Source organism: Carassius auratus, chromosome 23 (genome assembly GCF_003368295.1).
Source record: "Carassius auratus strain Wakin chromosome 23, ASM336829v1, whole genome shotgun sequence".
In the NCBI taxonomy this organism is placed as follows: Eukaryota; Metazoa; Chordata; class Actinopteri; order Cypriniformes; family Cyprinidae; genus Carassius; species Carassius auratus.
Window position 1 is genome coordinate 5,370,152 of NC_039265.1, and position 24,710 is coordinate 5,394,861.

A 24,710-nucleotide genomic window follows, 5' to 3' on the forward strand; every position below is an offset into this window, starting at 1 on the left:
GTTCTGATGGATGAGAGAGTGGGTGAAGGGAAACAAGGATTTCCCAGTGATTGTGATGTGTGAAGAAAGCCCCCTGTGCAGCGGCCCACGCGTGTACACCCCAGTGCAGGAACACACCCCTGATCAGTGTAACTGTATTCAAGCGTGTGTGCTTAAGAGCGGCCACATCAAGCAGCAGGTGTATCCTGCCACAGCAGCAGTTGAGGGTGCTCCAAATCTGCTACGCTGTCAGAGATGAGAGGCAGAGGGTTCTGATCTCAGATATTAAAATGTCAGCTCTGTCTCTACACTGTCTGACAACTACCAAAAATGTTAAAAGATACAACTAAAATACAACTCACGACCCACAGAGGGCAGTGTGTATCTCCACAATCCTGTCTAACTGCTTCAGAAATATGTCTATTGAGCCAAGCATACTTGGAAACAACAATTTGTTAACATTAGTTCATGCTATAGTTATTAACATGTATGCATGTATGTTTATATATATATATACATATATGCATGTATGTATATAAGATTTTATATTTATGTTAGGTGTCATATTTATGCTAGTATAAAAAAATTAATCCGGAACGATAATAAATTAAAAATAAACCAGGTAGGATGAAAGTGCACTGAGTTAAAGGAAAAGGGTGAGCTGGATTTAAAACGAAAACGACAAATCTTTTCACTTAATTGTCCTGTTTCATAATCATTCGAAGCTTAAACCTTAATCGACAATAAAATTACATTAAATCATGCAACCCTAAAAGGAAGTAAAAATGTTATGATGAAAATTTTCAATAAATAAATAAATAAAATATTAAGGTGACAAAAATGACGTAATAACTGTAAAAAAAGACACAAAGTGCAGTCTTTGTCATATCACCAGCTTTGTGAATTATATAATTCATACTAGAGATTATCTCTGTAACCTGTAAACATGTTTTTGTGTTTACAAGCAATAGAGTGAGTAAAAAACATTTGCATGCAGAAAATTGAATGGAAATGAGAGTAAATGGTCATCCCTCGTGTCTGTCCTTTTCCGGCAGAGTGAGTGTCACGCCTGAATAAACACATGCGCTGCCCCGTGTGCCATCTGATCCAACGCCATACCCCTACAGAACCAATGCTGCACCATCACACTTTAATAACCCAGACACAGCCAGGAGACCAAACAGCACCATTTAGCTAAAGTTGCTCATTTAATAAAAAATCTGAAACATACAGAACAAACCAAACCGAGACAAACAACCATCAAACAATGTTTTTTTGGCTGTTATGTGTATCTACACTGCCCTCTTCAGGAGGAGCCCAACAGGAGTCAGCTGACATCATCCACATACCGTCACCATAGCAACTGCTCAGCCTAATGACATTAGCATGCCAAGATCTATAAACGAAAAAGAAAAGAAAAGGTGTCATCAGACATTATGGTGCTTCAGGGAACCATTAAGGCTGGACTCCTCAGGCAGTTGTTTAGCTTTTCAAACGAGTTCCTCTGGTTCACTCATATAGCAGTTTCCTCTCTCGCTCTCTGCTGCAGTTCAGAGTCGTTACTTATGCAATAGTTCAAGTCATCCTGTTGCATAGTTACCAATAGATCCAAAGGAAATGAAGGGGGGGGGCAACTTTTACACTACAGTGTCTTACTGTCAATAACCTGTGGACACAAGGTTGTTTTATCCTCTTTACTACAAATTTATTACATGGTTAAGCCAAGTTTATGTTTTTTTTAATGATGATTCTGGCTTCTGTATAAGCTCAATGCAAAAAAAAAAGTTTTACAGCTGCAATAAACCAATATAAACCTGGTTTACACTGCACATGTGTGGGAAAACGTATTGGATCCATAGTCTTCTTAAAATAGTGGCCTGTGAATGTAAAACAGCATGAATTAATGAGGACAAACCTAGTACTACTGATGTACTATGGCAGGGTTTGAATTTTTTTTTTTTTTGTCTAAATAAAAAAAAGTTGATCACAAAAAAATAAAAACACACAGGTCTGTTAAGAGCAATACTTTTAATATAGACAACTTATTATTAGACTGGGCTACTGTAAGTATAATATGACTGCAGCTTTTTTTTTTTTTTTTACACCAACAATATACTATAGGCGTCCTACTTCCAGAACTCAGGTGATTTGATGTGCTGTTGTGGTAGGCCAGTTTCAAATGGCAGATCTGGCACACTGCCTTTGTCTTGTCCTCACTCCATTTAAATTGCTCTCACACAGCTGAGGTCTTTGCATTTTTGTCTTCTCTTCCAGATGAACTGAATCATGACATTCATGGCGTTCATTCACGATTCATATTCAAGGGCGAATGAGAACCATTTAAATAGAAAATAGAAAATAAAAATTCAGATCTCAAAATTGGAAATCAAATGCCCACCCACCGAACAAATATTTGAATAATCGAATATTCTGGTCTAGCCCTACAAATAACACAGTTGTGTACACGACTTGCTCTCCTCCAGCTCAACTCACCACCCACAAACCCTCCCACACACCCACAGCACAACCAAGAGACAGCAGAGTGAATATCACTGCTCAGCAGTGAAGCACAGGTCAAGAGTCTTTCACCATCACACAGCACTGGGAAATAAACCAGCGGCACAGGAAGAGTAGATTAATGCTTCAGGAGGTCATATGCAGTACATACAGGCCTAATGACCATAAGAGACTCTTACCTGACAATCAAAGTCCTGGAAGTTCTGTCCATTCTGTGTGGAAAGAGAGAGAAAGAGATCAGCTGAAAGGGTTGGGCATGTGATGTTAAAATACCAGGTCATGCAAGACACAATGACCCATGTTATACTTAGCACAGACAACATAATTATATTCTGTTAAAGAATGGGCAAATTACAGTTCTGTGAGATTATGTAGCTCCTGTTGTGACTGAGTTTGCATGTAAGAGTTACCCAAATTTAATTTAAAGGTTTTTTTTAACAATTTACATTGAAATTTAGAAAAATGTATCAAATCTACTTTGCATGTTAATTCCAGAGATGGCATGTTTTGTGACATGCTGAATTTTTTGGGACTGAATTCTGAAGACCTTATGTACAGAATAGTGCTGTCAAACGATTTATTGCATCCAAAATAAAAGTTTTTGTTTACGTAATATATATGGAAATATTTATTATGTATATATAAATACACACACATGCATGTATATATTTCAGGGGAAAAACAATGTTTCTATATTAATTATATTTATTTATAATATAAATTATATGAATATGAAAATAGATATGTAAATATACATGTAAATACTTTCAAAATATGTACTGCATGTGCGTGTATTTACATATACTATTCATAATATATTGTAAAATCTGTAATAAAAATACAGTCATGCCCAAAAATATGGACACCCTTGGTAAGAAGGCTTTGAAAGAAAGGCTTTGAAAAATAATCTGCATTGTTAATCCTTTTGATCTTTTATTTAAAAAATACTCAAAAATCTAACCTTTCACTGGATAAGAATTTAAAACGGGGGGGGGGGGGGGGATAATTATGAAATAAATGTTTTTCTCTAATACACACTGGCCACAATTAAGGACACCCCTTCAAATTCTTATGAGTAAAATATCTCTGAAGTATATTCCCATCCATATTCACAATTTTGAGTACTCCAGCGTGATTATAAACATGAAATTATCCAGCCATGGCTACCTGTTTCACAGAACAATAAAGAGGAGGGAAAACAAAAAGCCCAAATGCCCTTAATCATCCATCACAATGAGAAAAACCTAATAATATATTTCTGATGTGCAACAAAAGATGATTGAGCTTCACAAATTAGTGAAGAGGCTATAAGAAAAGAGCTAGAGCAGTGAAAATTCCCATTTCCACCATCAGGGCAATAATTAAGAATTTCCAATTGACATAAAATGTTATGAATCTGCCTGGAAGAGGACGTGTGCCTATATCGTCCTAATGCATGGTGTGGAGGTCAGTTTGAGTGGTTAAAGACTCTCCAAGGGTCACAGCTGAAGAATTACAGAAAATGGCTGAGTATCAGACCTTTAAAAAAATTGTCAAACAACACCTACATCAACACATGTTTTTTGGGAAGGTTTCAAGAAAATCCTGGCTCATCCAAAAACAAGCTAAAGCATATTCATTTATAAGACATGACTGGAACTTCAAATATGACTGGCTTTTATGGTCAGATGAAACTAAAAAATGAGCTTTTTAGCAGCAAACACTCAAGATGTGTTTGGTGAAAACAGGGATAAAAAGTACCCCATGTGTACAATGAAATATACAGCTGTGTTTTTGATGTTGTGGTCCTATATTTCTGCTGGAGTTCCTGGACATCTTGTTTAGACACATGGCATCATGGATTCTATCAAATACCAACAGATAAAAAATAATTAAGGGACTGACTCTGTTAGAAATCTTAGAATGGGCTATGTTTGGATCATTCAACCGTACAATAATCCAAACACAAACCTCAAAAACAACACCGAAATGGGTCACTGAGCTCAAAACCAAGCTTCTGCTGTGGCCATTCCAGTCCTCTGACCTGAACCCTATAGAAAGTGAGAGGAGTGAACTGAAGAGGAGAAGCTGGGAATCTGAAGGGTCTGGACTGATTCTGGATGAAGGAATGGTCTCTGATCTCTTGTCAGGTGTTCTCTAACCTCATCAGGTATTATAGGAGACAGTTTTGAGCTGTTAAACTGGCAAATGGAGGTTTAAAAAAGAATTCAATAAAAGGGTGTCCTTAATTGTGGCCAGTGTGTTTTAGAGAAAAACATTTATTTCATAATGATATTTCCCCCCATTTTAAATCCTTATTATTCAATGAAAGGTTAGATTTTTGTCAATTTTTAAAATAAAAGATCAAAAGGATTAACAATGCAGATTAATTTTCACAGCCTTCTTTGATCATATTTACCAAGGGTGTTCATATTTTTGGGCATATATAATAAAATTGTATTTTGTAAGTGATTAATCGTTTGACAGCACTAGTTAGAATGTGACTGGCAGAACAAGCATATAAATAGAATTGTCACTCCCTCCTTAATCTAAAATGGATTAGGACTATGCAAATGTTTTTAATTCAACAGAGTATTTTGGAGGATAGATTTTAAGTAGGGGTGTGCCGGTTTCAGAATTGGTGATGACGGTTATGACGTGAGTCAAATGTGACGGTTCATAACATAACCGTCGGGAGGGGGGGGGGGGGAGGGGGGATAGCGTGTTTCATTTTGTTTCATATTGTCTCGCCACCATGCTAGTGGATCTGCCGTAGAGTCAATTGGTTGTTCTTGGAGATAGCGGGTTAACTCCGTGTCAGCGCGCGCTCTGATCGGTAAAGGGGCAGAGATTTCAGACCTCCGTTTATTAAGGAGATCTGTCACAAAACTCATCATCCGCGCCAAAGTTTTTTGAGCAAATTTCAAAGCCGCACCCGCCCGCCATCCGCTGATTGTTTTGCCGTCTATGCTTTGCTGATGCGAGCCGCAAAAAAAAAAAAAAGCCATTGTCTGTTCTAGAAAGGATGCAGCAAAGATATTTAATGCTAATGTATGAGGCATAGGCCTACGCTGAGTTTCATTTACGATGAGATGTGCTCTAGTTCACAGTGCAGTGCAAGTGAACGCGGCGCGCTGGTGCTTCCATGTCACGGTTATCATTGTCTGCTATATTTGCTTTTTATTTATTAAAATACATGCAATTGGTTGATGAAACATCTATTAAAATTAAGATAAAATTTGTTCAAAACGAAATTCGTTTTTAAGAAAGGTTTTCTACAAAGCAAAATTTAATGAAGTGGTAAATATCATGTCTGACGATTTACAAAACTTAATTAAGTGGTAAAAACCATGTCTCCCGATATATTGCGCATCTGATGATCCTATCTAAAAAATGAAAATAATTTTTGATAAAAAATGTTTGTAAAAAATATTTTAGTGACACGGTTTTGGCGGTTATAGAGTTCTAATGACGGTGTTCAACTATAACCGCCGGTCTCACGGTTATATACTAACAGTCACACCCCTAATTTTAAGTTATAAAAAGGATCAAAGTTTTTATTTCTGCTAAACTAAACGACACTGTTGGTCAAGCAGTGGAGTGACCACCAGGAGGAGTCACAAAAATCGCATGGTCTTTTTAAGAGAAGGAAACATATTTTATAGAGCAGATTTGTTGTGCACATTTAATATAGTACACACATCAATACGCTCTTGTTCTTGAGGATTTTCTATGAGATTAGGACCTGATGACATTATACATCATCTCTCTGATCTCACTGCTCCGGTACAGCTCGGGATCCAAGGATAACAGGCCCTGAGACGATCGCCTTGAGGAGCCAGGAAGCGAGTCAGAGTGAGATGTAGTTAAAGATGGAGAAGGGAAGCACTGGCGTTCACAACCAGATGAATGTGTACAAACTCACCTTGTCTGTCAAGAGGGGCTTGATCTCAGTCAACTGCACATCCTGTAACTCATCCATCCTCAAACCTGACAGCTGCCCGTCACTACAGAGAGAGAGAGAGAGTGAGCGAGAGAGAGAGAGGACAGATATGGATAGTACATCATTACAGTCAGCACTGACTTATTGACCAAAAGGGAACATGGCTCTGCATGCAAATGCTCAAGAATACAGAATTACAGTAAACAGGGCACACAGAGACGGAGACAGAGAGAATTGGTGTTTAACATACCGCCTAATAACCGCCAGCAAACCCCCATTGTCCTTGTTAACTGAATTCAGATGAGCTCATGTTTAATTCATGGTTTAACTCGCTGTGGCCATTCTGAAGGTCAATGCATGCAACTTTCAGGAAGGGCATTGTGTAGGCTTTTGTCACCCTTATAATGGCGCTGTGTGACTTACTGCTGAAATAAAGGTTTTGTGTCTCCTGAGCTGCTCTCCATCCGTGATCAAATGTGCTACTGCATTTTAGGGCAAAACCCAAGCAAGCAAAGGCAGATATGAATGTTTGGCCCACACATTAAAAGCAAACAGTCCCTTTGGGCGTACTTAAAGAGATTAAACAACACCAGAAACTGATTTTACTGCTGTAATGCGACTCATTTTCTAGTAAAACAGGATTTTCAGTAAGAAAAATAACGTTGGCAATACACTGGGAATTAACTGGATCATAAAAAAAAGTGGGCGAATCCTAACCGAATGGGCCATCACAGCTTCTATATTGTATATCAGGTTTGAGAGTATGTTCAGGCACATTTTGAAAGGCAACAGCACATTAGAGTTTGAATTTACATACTACTGTGTGAAAGTTTGGGGTCTGTTTGCACAACTGTTTCAGCAAAATGTTTCTGGAGCAGTAAATCAGCATATCAGAATGATTTCTGAAGGATCATGTGAAACTGAAGACTGGAGTAATGATGATTTTAAAATATATTCAATTAGAAAAGTTATTCTAAATTGTAATAACATTCTCACGGTTATTAGATCTTTTTTAGATCTGAAACCACCCAATCGCCTTCCCTTCTTGTGTGCTTTGAGACAAATGGAAAGACTTGCTGCCCCAATACTGTGTTAATGTTCTGTACAGCTTGTGCTACAATGTCCAAGTGTCTGCTTCTCCATTTAAAGGCTTTGGCCACCTGTAATGATTTGGCATTCAGTAAATTCTCTCTGCTGCCATAAATCACATGCATGCCAGGTCACGTGGACTAACCCTGCTTACAGTAAGTTCCCCTGGACCTTGACGTACTGTCTGTGGTGGTGAGGATGTTAAGTGAACACTTGGCTGCGGCTAGCGTCCGCGGGATGGCTGAGAAGTGTTGACAAGGTCACAATCAGTGACAGAAGGCCACATGTGTGTGTGTTCGATGGATTAGAGGAGTTACTCAGAGGAAAGAAGGAGAAAGTGGCGTTTTTTGACCTCCATAAGAGCCCAATTTCACATCAGTAAAATCAGTAAAATCATAATGTGACTTTTGAAAATGGGACGTGCTTGATTTATCGAGATATATAAGATTTATTCATGTTTTTAAAAGCGTGAAAGATAACTTGCGCTTCCTCATGGGGATTTCTGTGTAATTGATGTGCTCAGACACAGAACACAACACGGACATGTAAAGTCATCTTTTAGCTCAAGGTGCGTGCTAAAATGGAACCGTTGTCGATCATGTAATAAATGAACGTAAAGAGTTGAGAATGAAAATACACTTAACTGTAAATTTGATCCATGCGGCTTTTAAAGTGACATTGGGCTATATTCCTGCTGCAGAGTGCACTTAATATTAATCAAGCAACATTAGACAAATTCAGAATCATACACTGCTCGTGGTAAGGACTTTTGTAGCTTTAATAAGAAACAAGGAAAGTTTCAATCTTAAAGTTAATACTATGCTGTTTCATTTGACATTTGATTATTAATTTCTGTAGTAGGTTGTATGAGACTTGCATAAAAAAAATTATATTGCTTTTGTCCTTTCATTTTGTTAATACTGGCAGTTAAATTATTTTCAATAATTTTGAGGACTTCTTGTTTGTTTGTTTCTAATAGTTAACAGAACTCAGCTGTGGTATTGAGAATTGTGAAATTTCACTGGTCTCTACAATGTAGATGCCAAAGCAACCTTATTTACAGGAAATATATATTTGATATGCATCACTATCTTTAAATAAATCACTCATATAAAGTTTTGGTCATATTGCCCACTCCTAATCGTGATTACAATATTGAACAAAATAATTTTGATTATGATTTTTGCCATAATTGAGCAGCCCTAATCTATAGAGAGTGAAATGTCTACTTTCAAATGAATCAATTCGACTGGAAAACGAATTGAACAAATGAAACAAGCATACATGCACGTCCAGTACTGCGGAGATGAGGAGTCAGTGTCGCCGACTTCATCTCTTAAGCTGAAAACAAAGAAAGCACTAGTTTATCAAAATATGAAAATGTTAATGCAGTCTCCATAATGTTGTCCCCTGACACATTCATAATCATTACTTTTGCCGGTGTGCTGTGGCAAGCTTATGCATGTACTTGTGTCCTTATTAATCCATGTAAGAAATTAAAGGCTCATTATAATTATTTAAATGGTTTATTAATAAATGTGTGATTAGTCGACTAATGCTTCAAATGAATGACTACTTTTGTAGGCAGCCCTACAAAATTATATTACACATTAAGCTAGTTAGATTAAATCCATTACAACTACCTGAGAGTCTTACATCTTCATACAACAGTACAGCAACCCTTTGGTTGGACACTTTGGAAACTGCATCATCATTGGCTAGTAAATGTTTTAGTTTACTCGCCAGATTGAGATATATATATACGCATACACAAACACACACACACACATGTAATGTAGAGGGTTGTACAGTGACAGTGACTGGAGTAAATGCATGGGTCAGACACGATGGAAAAATCTTGTAATAGCGTGACTACTAAACCTGTACATTTTAAATGGGTGCACATGTAACTTCACTAGGATCTATTTTACTCCAGCTAATTTGGATTCATTTGCTAAAAGTTGAGCTTTCTAGCAGAAAAATACTTTTGTTTTACAGGATATGAACTGAAGGGCTCCATTCTTGCTTGCCTCGTGCCTTTCTGAATACATCACGTAATCAGCAGAAAGAAAAAATATCCTTCCTCTTTTCTTTCATTCAAGAGCCTCCCAGTCCTCTATTCCAACTGCAATTTACTCTTATAATTAGTAATGACATTATAGAATCTTAAAATAGAGAGATAATTGCAGTTTTGAGAGTAGCTTCAAAGAGACAGTGGGTAGTTCATATAAAACAGGAGGAAAAATGTGCGGAGGCTCTCTGGTTTCTAATTTTAAAGGGGTCCTATTATACTTTTTCACCTTTAGTCAGTTTGTAGGGTTGCTGGTTGAATATAAAAAAGATCTGCAAAGTTACAAAGTTCAAACTCCAATTCAAAAGGAGATATTTTATTTAACAGAAGTCACTTTTTAAAAACTACAACGAAAAAATCCTTTGGACTACAATGCATTTTCTTTGGGATTTCTGATATCACAAATATAGACGAATGGGACGAGACCTGGTTGAACTGCGTGAGAGAAGGCAAAAAGTGTTATCACTATGTTGGAGACCTAGAAAGAGGTGTTGTAATACTGTAAAATATGTGAAAAATATGTGTTTTTCTAACAACCTAGTACAACCTATTCATTTTTTTTTTTTAAACGTCTTATTTTTCTTCTCCATTTTAAACCGTGTTCTTGTTGAAAACCATTGCTGGACAAGTGCCACAATATCGATACAGGGACAGCTCTGTGAGACAGAAAGATTTGTAGAATATTTCCACATTATAAAGCATTACAAAGATAATGAAATAGGAACAATACAGGTATCCAAAATACCTCTTCTGTCTCTACTTCAAACTCAAGTTATTGGTTGACATGTCAGACCACTCCTGGTCATTCCCAGAATAAAATCTAAGTGCCTGAAGCTAGTGATTTAATCTCCCAACATCCCAGACAGAACGGACCTGCTCCACCAGCTACATCATTACTATGACTACGGATGTTCGTCATCAACAAGTAAGCAGAGGTTATTCATGGGCAGAAGCACAGGGCAATTTCAGATGCACAAATGAGGAATATAAAATATGGAGTAAATTAATGAACAAAGAAAGATCCATTTAAAAAGAAATGCAAAGCTAAACTATGCCTATGGTTTTCTGGCTTGGTTATTAGAGGTATTCACAGAAAACAAACAAACAAAAGAATGTGTTGACCATAGTATGATACTAGAAAATGCAAACAAAGCCTGATTAATGCATTCAAATAAACTAAAGCAAACAAACTGCACTAACCAACAGCGTACGCATTAGCTGCGCTAATCTGTCTGCGCTCTAATCAGCTCACGGAGAAACGGAAATCTCACCCTTCAACAGCGGATTTGAGTTGACGGGAGTTTAAACAGGCTTTGTGTTCTTACGCAAGATTTGAACTGAAATGGACCTGATTCAATTTCAAATGGAGTCAGCTCAATCAGAAAGAAAGGCACCCACTCACTCCACATCAGGAAATGCATGTTCACCCAAAAATTAGAGCTGTTGACAGTTGGCGTGACAATCGCTTCACCATGGTTGTCTACTGCCACCAGTGGCAGTGCAGGTGACGTCAACCACTCTATTGCAAGCATAATACGAAGGTTTGTATACAAGTGTAATAACAATAATAGTTGCAAATAGAGGTCGACTGATGTATTAGTTTTGCCAATTAATCGGCACCTTTAGTTGATTGCTGGAACAATTGTTGTCGGCAAAAATCCATGCCGATAGTTTTCTGGGTTGCATCAGTTCCTAGAGCAGTTGAGAAGGCTCGGTTTTCATTATACAGTGTGAGAGCGGCTCTAGTGCTTGAAATCACTGACAGCATGTGCTGTTTGTTTAGACACATGACGCTGCATGCTGAACAGAGCAAGAAACTTCAGACCCGGATTTAAATGCAGCTGACAGAAAATCCTGCCTGAGCGCCATTCACATAGTTTTCCATTAAATTACATTATATTTGATTTGTTATTTATGTAATGAATTGTATATTGAGCATTTTCATCAAAACGTTTATCTTTCCGTGGCTTTAATAAAGTCTGTTTGCTTCATTTATAGAGCTATAATATAGCTCGCTCATTCTGTTTGATCTGTTTTTTTTAAACACTTAATTTCAAACTTATCTATGCCTCATGGTCATTCTTGAAGTAAACTTGTGTCTGTTTGGTGAACAAATGAACTGTTTTAGACCGCTGCTGGAGTTGAACACGACACGTCCCGAGTGTGTTTGATAGCGGTGAGTTCTCCTAGACTCAGGTACTCTTTTATTTTGATTAGATAATCATTAAGTGTTCAAGAATAGAAGCAGTTAAAGTGTGAGAGTATACATTGTGTTGGTATAATTGTAGAGCCCATTGTTTTCCTTGATGCGGAAAACACAGACGGAATCCATTCAAAGGGAATTCACTGTTTAACGCGGAATGATCTTTGCGGTGATTCAAGCGTCTGCTGTCTCACTAAATGAGGACGAAAACACATGAAGAACATCTCCAGAACTGATCTGAGAGTCACTTCATGAGCATTTGACCATATGATTTGAGCAAAAGCATCATATCTAATACACAGAACTGTAAAGGTATTTACGGCAACCCGTCAAAATATAATATATTATATTTTTGTGATATAATATATTCAAGTATAATATACACAAAGAATATAGGCCGATATAGGCCTCTTTTTTTTTTTTACTCCCTAATATTGGCATCAGCCCCAGAAAAACCCATATTGGTCGGGCTCTACTCAACATGAACTGTTTTTCTCCATGACCTGCTACAACACTTAACAATGGCTTGAGCAGAGAAACTATTAGTGCCAAGAGAAAATTGGTTTGAACATCTGCCTTATTCTCAAGTCCATGTCCCTCAGCTCTGCCCATTTGATTATTAGCATGCTTAAGCCCGCCCATTTGCCATCATCACAACCAGCTTATAATTCATCAAGAGGAGAGGGAATGACAGTGATTACTCCATCCTTCTCCCAAAGTATTTCTAAGCATCCTAACATCATTATGACCATCACTGTGATCCATCATAGCAAAATTACCACCACCGCCATCACATTTCTCAGCAGGCTTGCCGTGAGCCACACCAACACTACATCTTCAACAGATAAACTGTGACCTGTTTATACAGTAGATGTTGTTTAATGTGTGCAAAAAAACAAGCTGACCTAGACCTGACATTATTCTTGTTCTGCTGTAAAGGCTTATTTTCCTGTGAATACAATATGGGTTATGAAGTATGACTCAGCTATTTAAATTTTAGCAATATGCAGCTCAGTTGCAAAAACTGCTTTATATTAAGTGCTTAACTAACTTTACAATTTAAAGCAGCTTGTGTGCCATTTAATGCATTTCAAACCTGTTTGCACCTTTGTATCTCTTTCATCTTACGATCGTGTAATTATTTGTAAATGTCTGAAATGAATGCAAGTCTGTCCAATTTGCATCCTGACAGAAAACTTCACAGATCTCACTAAAGGAATGCCAGTGCACAAATAGAAATGAATATTTTAGATCCAAAAGTGGAAGCACTGCTCTTCCCCCATTTACAACAGAACCGTAAACTACCGTATAAAGACTGTTGCAGCTGAAAAAAAGAACACAGAAATTGCACAATGAAAACAATCCACCCTGTTTACAGGGGAGACCTGGCATAAACTCTTTAATACTTTGGCAAACAAGGCAAAGGGGGCAGAGTGTCAGCCAAGCAACCATTTGGCCAGGGTGTGTGTGCAAGCCCACAGAGACATCCCAGCATCCACTTCACATGCAGCACAGTACTAGCTGGGAGAAACCCACTGCATGGCAGGAATTTACTAGCCAGGTCCAATACTCCTGCTGACCTTAAACTATGACTGCAAAGCTTCCCATCTATTCCATATTTCATAAAGCAGCACCGCCTGTCACCTATCACTGGAATACATTTATGATGAACACAAATGTTGGGTAAAAAACAGTCACATTGTTCATTGCTCACATTCAAAGCTCTCTTCTAAGAGTCTGCTCTCCCATTTGTCTCTTGCTCATGTTGTTGTTCATTAAGGCCTCTGGTGTCATTCTGTTCGCGATCTCATTAGTGGAATCCTGCCAGTGACAGAATGGCACAGCTGCTGTGAGATCGCCTGCCCCTCTAACCAGAAACATCATGGACCGAGAACAAGCAGATGTGATGCCCCATGGGTTTACCAAAGCTTTGGAGCAGAGTCTGGCTGTCTCCTGGCACCCACATAAACTGGGCCACTTGGGTCGATTTAGGGCATGTATTACGATAGATGAACAGAAACAATGCCAGAAATGCTGTGCCGTGTTACCGCTTGAGGTCAGAGATCCAAAGACAAAAGAGGCACTGCCGTGAAGCTAATTACCTGCGATTCATGGCAGCAGCTACAAAGGTTAGAAGACAAAGCTTCTGAATTATTACTCAGAGGACGAGAATGAGACTACTGCATTAGTGGTGAGATCACAGACTGAGTCTGGCTCGCAACAAAATGGTTCCCTATTAAAGATTATATGGTTTTGCCAAAGCTATCAATCAAGTTTTATTGCTGACAAAATATGGACCACTCCCCACATTATTATCTTTAACTCTTAAACATTGATTGAGCTTGACACTAGGGCTGCAACAAAGGATTATTTTGATAATCGATTAATCTAACGATTATTAGAACTATTAATCGACTAATCGTCGATTATTTCATTGATTAATCAGTAGAATTTGATTGATTATTCAGGTCTTGCAATTAGTTAAAATATTGTTATACGTAATAAATAAAAGATAGTCTAATCACTTCAGCTTTGGGAAATAATATTATGTAATTACAATTATTATACAATTAATTTATACAAATAAATATATTTGACAAAATGAGATGACATAGAAACCTTATTTAACATTTCATTACTATATTAATCACTTATATTTAATAACTAAAATTAACTGAATGTCACCTCATTCTGCCTAACATCTCCTTTCGTAAGTATATAATATGGATAAGAAACTAAAAAGGTAAGTGTTTAGATGTTTTATTTTTGGATAAACAATTTTATTCACAATATACACTATTTTTGAACAGTGATATTGTTTTTGAAGAAGTATCTTCTGCTCATCAAGCCTGCATGTATTTTATCCAAAAACAGTAACGTTAACAAAGATTTTTTACTATTTAAAACAACTTTTTTATTTGAATATATTTTAAAATGTAATTTATTCCTGTGATTTCAAGGCTGAATTATTAGCATCATGACTAGCATCATGTATTATTTTTATTATTATTGAATACAGATGAATATAATTTTTCAGGTTTATTTGATGAATAGAAAGTTCAGAAGATTAGCATTTATTTGAAATATAAATCTTTTGTAACATTATAAATGTCTCTGTCAATTTAAAGCATCCTTGCTAAATAGTAGTATTCATTTCTACAATATACAGATCTCTGAATCTTTATATTCAAAGAATCCTGAAAAAATGTCCTCAACTGTTTTAAATATTGATAATAATAACAAATGTTTCTTGAGCAGCAAATCAGTATATTAGAATGATTTCTGAAGATCATGTGACACTGAAGACTTTTAAATTCAGAAAATTCAGCTTTGATCACAAAAATAAATTACATTTGAAAATGTATTCAAATAGAATAGTTATTTTAAATCGTAAAAATATTGCACAATATTAATTATTTTGCTGTATTTTGGATCAAATCAATGCAGGCTTGGTGAGCAGAAGAGACTTATTAAAAAAAAAAAAAAAAAATTCAAAAACTTTTGCCTGGTATAGTAATCTCAATTAAAATACCTTGCTGGGTTATTACAATCATAACAGTCCTGAGCTAGATTAAGCTTTGATCTCTGCAAACCAAACTATCACTTTAATCAAATATTTAATAATAATGTTTAATACCGTAAAACTGCTTGATTTAAGGTATTGCATAAAATACTCAGAATTCGTGCTCTGCATGTAACCCATCCAAAGTGCACACACACCCGGAGCAGTGAACACACACACACTGTGAACACACACCCGGAGCAGTGGGCAGCCATTTATGCTGCGGCGCCCAGAGAGCAGTTTGGGGTTCAATGCATTGCTAAAGGGCACCAAAGTCATGTTTTTGCCGGCCCAGGATTCAAACCCACAACCCCAGGGTTATGAGTCAAACTCTCTAACCACTAGGCCACGACTTCCCCACTGAACTCGGGCAAACATCCACATCAGTGTAATAAGATGCATTTTTAACTACTGCTTTCACACTGCTATGATATTTTTGTTGTTTATTTTGTTATTCAGAGGAAAATGCGCGTCATATTTTCATATCCAAATGCCACTCGGTTTGGCTAGGCTGCGTTTCTCTGAGTCAGTCCTACTTGGCACAATTTTATGTTTGCGTTTTCTGAATGAATAGATACTAAAACTTATAAACCTAAATCTTAAGGAAGGAGATAAAAAACTTTTGTCATTATTTATGCACCAAACAATGCATTTCCAAAGAATTTTATTTTACCTATTTTAAATAGATCAACAAAAATACAATATTTATCAATATCGACCAATATGAATCACTTATATCATGATACAGTTTTCAGGCATATCGCCCAGCCCTAACTACAATTCACATCATGTTTTAGGAGCAGTTCATGTATAAATCCAGATCAATCCAAAGCTTCTCCAAGTGTATGCAATTAGTGTAAATCAATTATAAAGATAAATTGTGGCATCCCTGGGTGTAGGGTGTGTTCAGCATTACTCATTCTACAGGCACATAGTTATAAACAGAGCTGACAGTGTTAAAACACTTTAACTGTGATTAGCTTTCAGCATTCTTTCATGTTCACAAGTGCCAGGAATGCTAAAATATGACTAAATTTCAAATAGAGTCTTCCACTAAACCTGGGGTCAAAAAAATAAAAAATTAAAACCCGGAGAGAGGATTGTGTCTCTTTGGACACAGAAGGATGTTAACATCTGACTTTACTTAAGACTGCTAAAAAGCAACAGAAATACATTTGTTGGTCTGTCAATTCCTACTATACCACAGGACTGGACTGAAAACAACCATTAAATATGTGGGAACATATACTCACCTAAAGGATTATTAGGAACACCTGTTCAATTTCTCACTAATGCAATTATCTAAATCAACCAATCACATGGCAGTTGCTTCAATGCATTTTGGGGTGTTGTCCTGGTCAAGACAATCTCCTGAACTCCAAACTGAATGTCAGAATGGAAAAGAAAGGTTATTTAACACATTTTGAGCGTGGCATGGTTGTTGGTGCCAGACAGGCCGGTATTTCACAATCTGCTCAGTTACTGGGATTTTCACGCACAACCATTTCTAGGGTTTACAAAGAATGGTGTGAAAAGGGAAAAACATCCAGTGTGCGGCAGTCCTGTGGGCTTCAATGTCTTCTTGATGCTAGAGGTCAGAGGAGAATGGGCCGACTGATTCAAGCTGATAGAAGAGCAACTTTTGACTGAAATAACCATTCGTTACAACCGAGGTTTGCAGCAAAGCATTTGTGAAGCCACAACACGCACATCATCTCCACTACAAATAGGAAAAAGAGGCTACAAATTGCAAGAGCTCTACAAAATTGGACAGTTGAAGACTGGAAAAATGTTGCCTGGTCGGATGAGTCTCAATTTCTGTTGAGACATTCAGATGGTAGAGTCAGAATTTGGCGTAAACAGAATGAGAACATGGATCCATCATGCCTTGTTACCACTGTGCAGGCTGGTGGTGGTGGTGTAATTGTGTGAAAGTCTCATTAATGACACTGATTTACGATGCGGATGGATAGGAGCGCTCTCATCCCGGTTGCGTGGACTCTTATTTTGACAGAGCACAGCTCATACGGTGGGATGCTTCAGAGCGCGCGCGCACACCGCAATCCAGTCTTGTATCAAGCGTCATCTTCAGAGAGAATGAGCCGTGAAATTCCCTGACTAAATGCAGTTTTGATCTTTGTTATGTTCTTATGAGTGTTTAAAGTTGTGTGCGTCCAGAGAGAAAGTGAGTACTACAAATTTCACTGTTACTCGGGCTTAGTTGATTGTTGTTTGCTTGGATAGCGATGTGGAAAGAGTTATGACACAAAATGGATGCTAATGTGAAGTATAGTAGTATCTGAGTTTCATCCAGTACAGTGTAATTGTGTAATTATGTATAATTATTATACATGTAAGCTGTGAATTATGTTTCATGTTCTGCTGTATTCAATGGCAACATTGTGTTGATGTTTGGGGAAGCCAGTAGTTTTAATGTAATTTATGTTGTTATTAGTGTAATTGTGATAAGAAAGAAGCATTGTTTGTTAGAGCAAATATTTTATTTGTTTGTTACAGACCACACACTCATATGCTGACACTCCTCAGGACATAAAGCAAAGATGATATCACTTAATATTCATGCTCATCTTCGATCTGTGCACTGAGAGTACTGTTTAATACAGCTTATCAAGATTTGGCTCCCCCTCTTCATATGCTTGTATAAATAAATCTGTTAAACTGGATTCCTTCTCCGACTTTGGTGTTCTTACCGACACCCCCAGCCCAGCTTCAACTCATTAGCCACAGCTAGCACCTTACAGTCCTTAGCCCCTCAGCTACAGTAATGGTGTGGGAGATGCTTTCTTGGCACACTTAGGCCCCTTAGTGCCAATTGGGCATCGTTTAAATGCAACGTTAGAAGCCTTGTTAATGAAATTTCAAGTGTTTATTACTCTTATTTCTAATTCAATATGTGTCTTAATTAGGTATGGGGGCAGTCGTGGCCTAATGGAAAGTCGGACTTGTAATCTGAAGGTGATAGGTTCGAGTCTCAGGTCTGGCAGGAATTGTAGGTGGGAGGAGTTAATAACAACATATGCTCTCTAACTTCAATACCACGACTGACTAAGACCCTTGAGCAAGGCACCGAACCCCCAACTGCTCCCTGGGCGCCGCAGCATTGGCTGCCCACAGCTCCTAGTGTGTGTTCACAGTGTAGCCCTTTCCACACTGTGATTCCGGAAAAATACACGGGTAATGTGTCCCGGCAATTGTTCCAGGGTTGCTAGATTTTGCACTTTCACACTGCCAGTGATTACCGGTAATATGTGCGTGCATTCACACACAACCCGTAAAGGTCCCGTAAAGACACACGACATCGGGGCGTGACGTGCAATGTACGAGTCGAAAACTCTAGGCATGTTAATTTTCACTGAAGCTGGCAAAAGATCTCACCGTCAGCACGGAAAGTGAGAAACAAACTGATCTCTGCTTCGTTACAGTTTGCACATTTTTTTCATGGCGAACAATGATCTGCCTTCAAAACACCCGGTAGAAGAGTCGTGTGATAACGTACGTCATCACCACTACACACCCTTTACGGCATTGGTTCTGGCTTTTGTTCACACAGCGCTCGTTCCTGGACTGAATCTGGCAATGTTATTAGGTCCCAACCCGGGATCAATCCCGGAATCAATCCCGGGACATGTTTGCTTTCACACAGAAGGTGACTCGGCAATGTTCCAGCAATTTCCCGGGTCCAACGTGCAGTGTGAAACCAGCTTGTGTGTGTTCACTACTGTATGGGTGTACTTGGATGGGTTAAATGCAGAGCACAAGTTCTGAGTACATGGGTCACCATGGCCACACGTCACTTCACTTTCACTTTTAAAAGTGCAAATGGTACAATCTTAAACCAGTTGTACAGAATGGAGCTTATCTCCAATTCCATCACAGCAACCACTACAGAGATCATGATTACGTTACTAGCTCACCACCTTCATTACAGAGACACTTAAAAATAGACCATACACACACACTTGTGTTCACATGGACAGAAGCTTTTCTCAGAGACAGAGCATCCTCTTTAAACTACAGTAAGAGAGAGTTTTTTTCTGTGGTATGAGATGTCTACAGGATGCGAAGAGAAAATAATGCAACAGAGGCTCTTCCTTGGTTTGCTTGCGAGTATCTACTTTCTGTATTTCCAGGATCAGGTAACTGGACCTCAGTAAATCAGCTCTTTCAGAACAGCCACATCTACAATTTCAGCCAGGCTGGAATAAAGAAAGAGAAAGAGAGAGGACAAGCTAGGACTGCATGTTATATTCAACTCACTCGAGCAGTGAGCAAAAGTTTTTTTCTTGAGGAAATGAGTTCTCCAATTCCTGTTAATAACTGTATTGTCATACAGCTAGTTAATAACTGTATTGTCATCAAAAAGATATTGGAAGGCAAGATGACCGAAAGGAGGGTCACAGTTATTGACAGAGTTTAACCTGTTAAATGTCACCCCGTCCCGTATACGGGACGCCTACGTTGACTATACTATATTACAATCAAATTTAATCTAATCTTGACAAACTATATATTGTTGGAAAGGTCTAAGACTCCCAAATATATATTATACCAATATTTTTTGTAAAAAATTATGTAGGAAAAGTAATAGATTAATTTATGACAAGAGTGCACCCTCAGAAATCTACATTACAAAAGGAGCTTTTACCTTTGTTTAAAAAAAAGACTTCCTCGTTGCCTTTTTCTCTATCACATTTTAGAAATCATCAGAAGTTATATATCACTTGAAAACATAAAATCTCAAAATTCATCCTTTAAAACCCATTTAAAAATCAGACATTGCATTACTATGTAAATGGCACATCAAAACCATGTTACAAAATGTTTTCAGTCGAGAAATATAAAAATTTAGGTTTGTATCATGCACATTCAAGTCTATCTTCAAAAACGTGAGTGACAGTTATCAGGTTAATGTTTATGTTAAACTACAGCTCCCACAATTTTTTTTATTTATTTGCGTTCCCATTTTTTATACTCTGTCTCGTAGTGCCTACCTAAAGCCCCTTTCACACTGCACCGTTGGACCCCGGAACACTGTCGGATCGCCTTCTGTGTGGATGCAAATACGTCCCGGGATTGATTCTGGGATCGTTCCCAGGTTGGAGTCTTTGTAACATTGTCGGGATCAGCCCCAGAACGAGCTCTGTGGAAAAAAAAATCCAGAACCAATGCCGTAAAGGGTGTGTCGTGGTGATGACGCATGTTATCCTGCAACTCTTTTACCAGGTGTTTTGGAGTCAGATCAATGTTTGCAACAAAAAAATGATGTGCAAACTGTATAGAAGCAGTGATCAGTTAGTTCCTCACTATCCACCCTGAAGCTGAGATCGTTCGCCAGCTTAAGTGAAAAGTTAATGTCCCTAGCATTTTTGACTTGTTCATTCCATGTCACATCCTGATGTCACGTGTCATTACTGGACCTTTACGGGTTGCATGTAAATGCCCGCACATATTCCTGGAAATCACTGACAGTGTGAAAGGAGCAAAATCTTGGGAACGACCTGGGAACAATTGCCGGGACACATTACCCGTGTATTATCTGGAATTTCAGTGTGAAAGGGGCTTAACTGTAGTTACAGATATAGTGCCAAGGGACCCAGTCCTGAGAGGTCCCATTCCTGGAAAGCACTAGCAATTATGAGTTTCAAGCATGAAAAGAGACATATCCAAGTAATTATGAAATTACATTTTTCTCTGTTACCGATATTGAATTCTGGGAAAAATGTCATCCATGTATAAGCACCCCCCTTGGATATCAGTCAGGAAATACTGAAGAAAATATGATCTATATATCTTATTCATTGCAACTATTAAGATCCAACCACTGCTACGCGCTGTACCACCTAGTCAGCCACTCCCAGATCTTAGTGACACTCACTCATGTCTGAAAACATATGCTGCTTACAGACAGATTCTGATCCACATGGCCTATCGTGCCAGCTGGTTTTAGTTGTTAGCTCCGAGTATGTCTGTAACAATAGGATTATAAAGTCAATTAAAAGACTAAAACCACTGAACATGCTGCTAATTAGACAAAAGCATTCTGCCGGCAGGCTTGAGTGCCAAGACAATGAAATCAAGCGATTGTCTAAAAAACAGCCCATCAAGACAATTGTGATTATGAAAGAAAATGATTGCTGCAAGCTTCCATTTCTAGCTGGATTGCTGACTGACAACTCCTTTCTTTTCCTGGAAGGTGATCAGATAGGTGCTGACAGATAAACAACAAGCCCGCGAGGAACCTCAGTTTCCACTAGTCTACTTCTCCAGGAATCCAGTGGAGGCCATGAGCCCTGTCATCCCATGGGGGATGCCACCAGAAATAGAAGCAGGCGTGGATTGATGGAGGACTGTGGGGAGCAAAGGAAAATAAAGGAAACAGAGAAAACATACAACAGCTGTCACCCAGGGAAGTTGTAAGCATAGAAAATGGGAGGAGGGAGAGCAAACCAATCAATAAAATAACAGGGAAAACACGTGTTCTGGCCAGTGATGTGCTTGGGATATACATATGCAGATATCCCTTCCTGCAATCTACATAAAAAACAACAACAGCATTGTCTAATAAACAAAACGGAATCCAACTATTATCAGCAAAGAGACCCAAGGACAAACCTACTGGCCTACTTGTGGTTTTCTCTTTCCATTAAAGACAGTGTGCTGCAAGAATTACGTGTTGTTTTTGGGAGGGATGCATCATGATTTTAATGGCCGATTCCGATTTTTTACTACTTAAAATGGCCGATTCCTATACCAATTTTTTTTTCTTTAAGCAACTAACAAGAAAGAAGGAAAGTGTGCCTTAAAAAAAAAAAAGAGTTTTATTTGGCATTTCATAGGCCAAAATAGATTTTAGCTATTGAAAACAATAACCGTAACCATCTGAAATGAACAGCAGTAACTGCGCAGTAAGTAGCCTACATTCAATACAAACATAGATGGTACAGACATCAGCATTTAGCTTTTGTTTTTCAATTGGGTTGAAACCACATAGAACTGACCTTAGATGAAAAGATTAACTGTAACCGTATGAAATTAAAGGCAATAACTGCATAGTTCCATAGTCCAAGCAACACAATCAACACACATTCAATAAGATGTTTCTTAGTCAGCATTCAGTATTTGTTTTAGTTTTTACATTTGGTTTAAAAAAAAAAAGGTCTTTACCAGTGAGACTAAATAAAACTATGCTATATAAATACATTATTCCAAAATGTTAAAAACAATTCATGTTGGTGCGAATTAAACAAAGATGGAAAGTGTTTCATTGATCCAATTAAAAAATAATAATAATTAGGGTAATGATTCACATCTATATTTTTTTACTTGAGCCAATGAAAAATAAATAATTATTGTCTCAAGTTAAAAAAATACAGATGTGAATCATTAGCACCAAATTTTTTCAGTGTGCTACAGCAGGTGATTTTTAAATCAAATAAAGGCTATGTAATTTTAAGGTAAAATAAAAATAATCATCCTATACAGAACTGACGTTTACTTCTGGCTTTTCAAACGTGTATGCAAGGTATACTTAAAAAAAAAAAAAAAAAAAAAAAGCATTTCAATTTTGTCACAGTTTAGTCCGTTCCGTTTCTCAACCAACATGCGAGAAGCTGACCTGAACATCCTTCACTGTCTACACATGTGCAGGGAGTGGACAGGTCATAGACCTTAAAAGAAAAGGACACAGTGACCCCATTGGATTCAACGGAGACAAATTAAGTCAATTAGAAGCACGCACTTCCTGGGGGTCGAGCATACTCTGCAGACTCAAACTGAGCTGATGACGTAGATGTCACATGAGCAACCAATCTGACAATTGTAAGTCTTCTAATTGCTGTGCCAAGAGAAATCTAAATCACCCACCCAATCTTGCAGACAAAGTTATTCGCTGTCAGAGTGACGCCTAAACGAATGGGAGTCAATGGAATGCTAACAGCAGGTGGGGGTCCGCTAGCCAATGGTGGCGCCCAGAAAGGGACTCTTATTTTGTGCAGTCAGCAGTTTGATTCGCACAGATTTCAAAATACTTCCTCCCAAATGACTTGATAGCGAATGATTACAATGTAGTCTGTGCACGCAGGCGCACTTCCGGGAAAATCGGGCGAAAAAAGACCAAAAACCGATTCATGGACGGTCAACCGGTGCATCCCTAGTTTTGATCTTTATCTCATCAGACTCCATAATCTAACAGTCAGTGTTTGTAATCACACTCTTGCAAACTTTTTTGACTAGTCTACAGTGAAACTAGTCCAATGTCTACAAAATTGGCATCGGATGATGTCTACAGTGAAAAATCGTGATGGATGATGACATCGGGGTGGGGCAGTGTTTGGGGTGTGCCCTTTAAAACGGTTCTATGAAACAACTAGAAGTTTAACCGCTTGCTACCTGTAGCCTATTGCATAACAGTACATGAAAGTTCACTAACCACATACACAGAGTAAAGAAAATTTCTGACAGGACGATGGCGAATGATTTGCAGATCCTGAGCACCAATGACAAACATCTAATCTTGTCAAATGTGTGGTAAGTACTGCCACTCCCTGTGATCGTGAACCTTGAAAATGAAAGTAAAGTGAGAGCACGCAATCGAAAGCGGTTTCAATAGTGGCTCCCCGATGCTTGCAATTTATATACAGTCACCTATAACTTACCCAATGATTTAATTGCTAGAAAAAAGTATTGCAATTTTGTTTTACATCCAATCTCATAGGCTATTTATTCCCTTTAGGATGTCCGTATTACACTTAATTTCCTTTCCGAACACGGAACTGGGATGGGGCGGATTGACAGAATTGTCATTACTGACCCTCATACAGTAACAAACCAGTAAAACTTTAATTCATCTATGGAACACAAGTTAAGATATTTTTGCTGAAATCTGGGAGAACTCAGACCCTCCATAAACAGCAACACAGCTGCAATGTTCCCAGGTCTTGAAATGTAAAAGCACTTTACATAGAAGGGGGGAATCTCCTCAACCACCACCAGTGTGCAGCATCCACCTGGATGATGCGACGGCAGCCATAGTGCGCCAGAACACCCTCCACACATCAGCTTATTGGTAGAGAGGAAACAGAGTGATGAAGCCATACAGCAGAAATGGGGATGGATATCTTTGTTAAAAAAAAATACAATACAATTCTTAGTTCATGTTAGCTCACTAAATAACAGCTGCAACTTTAACAACGTGTTATTAAATATCGGATTACCTAAGATTAATGATGTTCAGAAGAATTTTCCATTGGCAGTTTATGTTAACTAATGAATTAACTAATCTTAACTAATGAAGTCTTAATCTAAAGTGATTCTTTAACAAAGAATAAAAAAATATTTCAAAAAAATA

At 38.0% G+C, this 24,710-nt stretch overlaps 1 protein-coding gene across 4 annotated transcripts in view; it reads right to left on the reverse strand.

Moving 5' to 3' along the window:
- The window catches only part of ndrg3b (ndrg family member 3b), a 60,485-nt gene that overhangs the window by 32,004 nt on the left and 3,771 nt on the right, over positions 1-24,710 (reverse strand). For all 4 annotated transcript variants that reach the window (XM_026199375.1, XM_026199376.1, XM_026199377.1 and 1 more), the window contains exons 2-3: positions 6,401-6,482; positions 2,676-2,708 (exon numbers count right to left, since the gene is read on the reverse strand). In XM_026199375.1, the coding sequence (XP_026055160.1) occupies positions 2,676-2,708; positions 6,401-6,457 (90 nt within the window). In that variant the 5' untranslated portion in view covers positions 6,458-6,482. The remainder of the gene's footprint in view (positions 1-2,675; positions 2,709-6,400; positions 6,483-24,710) is intronic.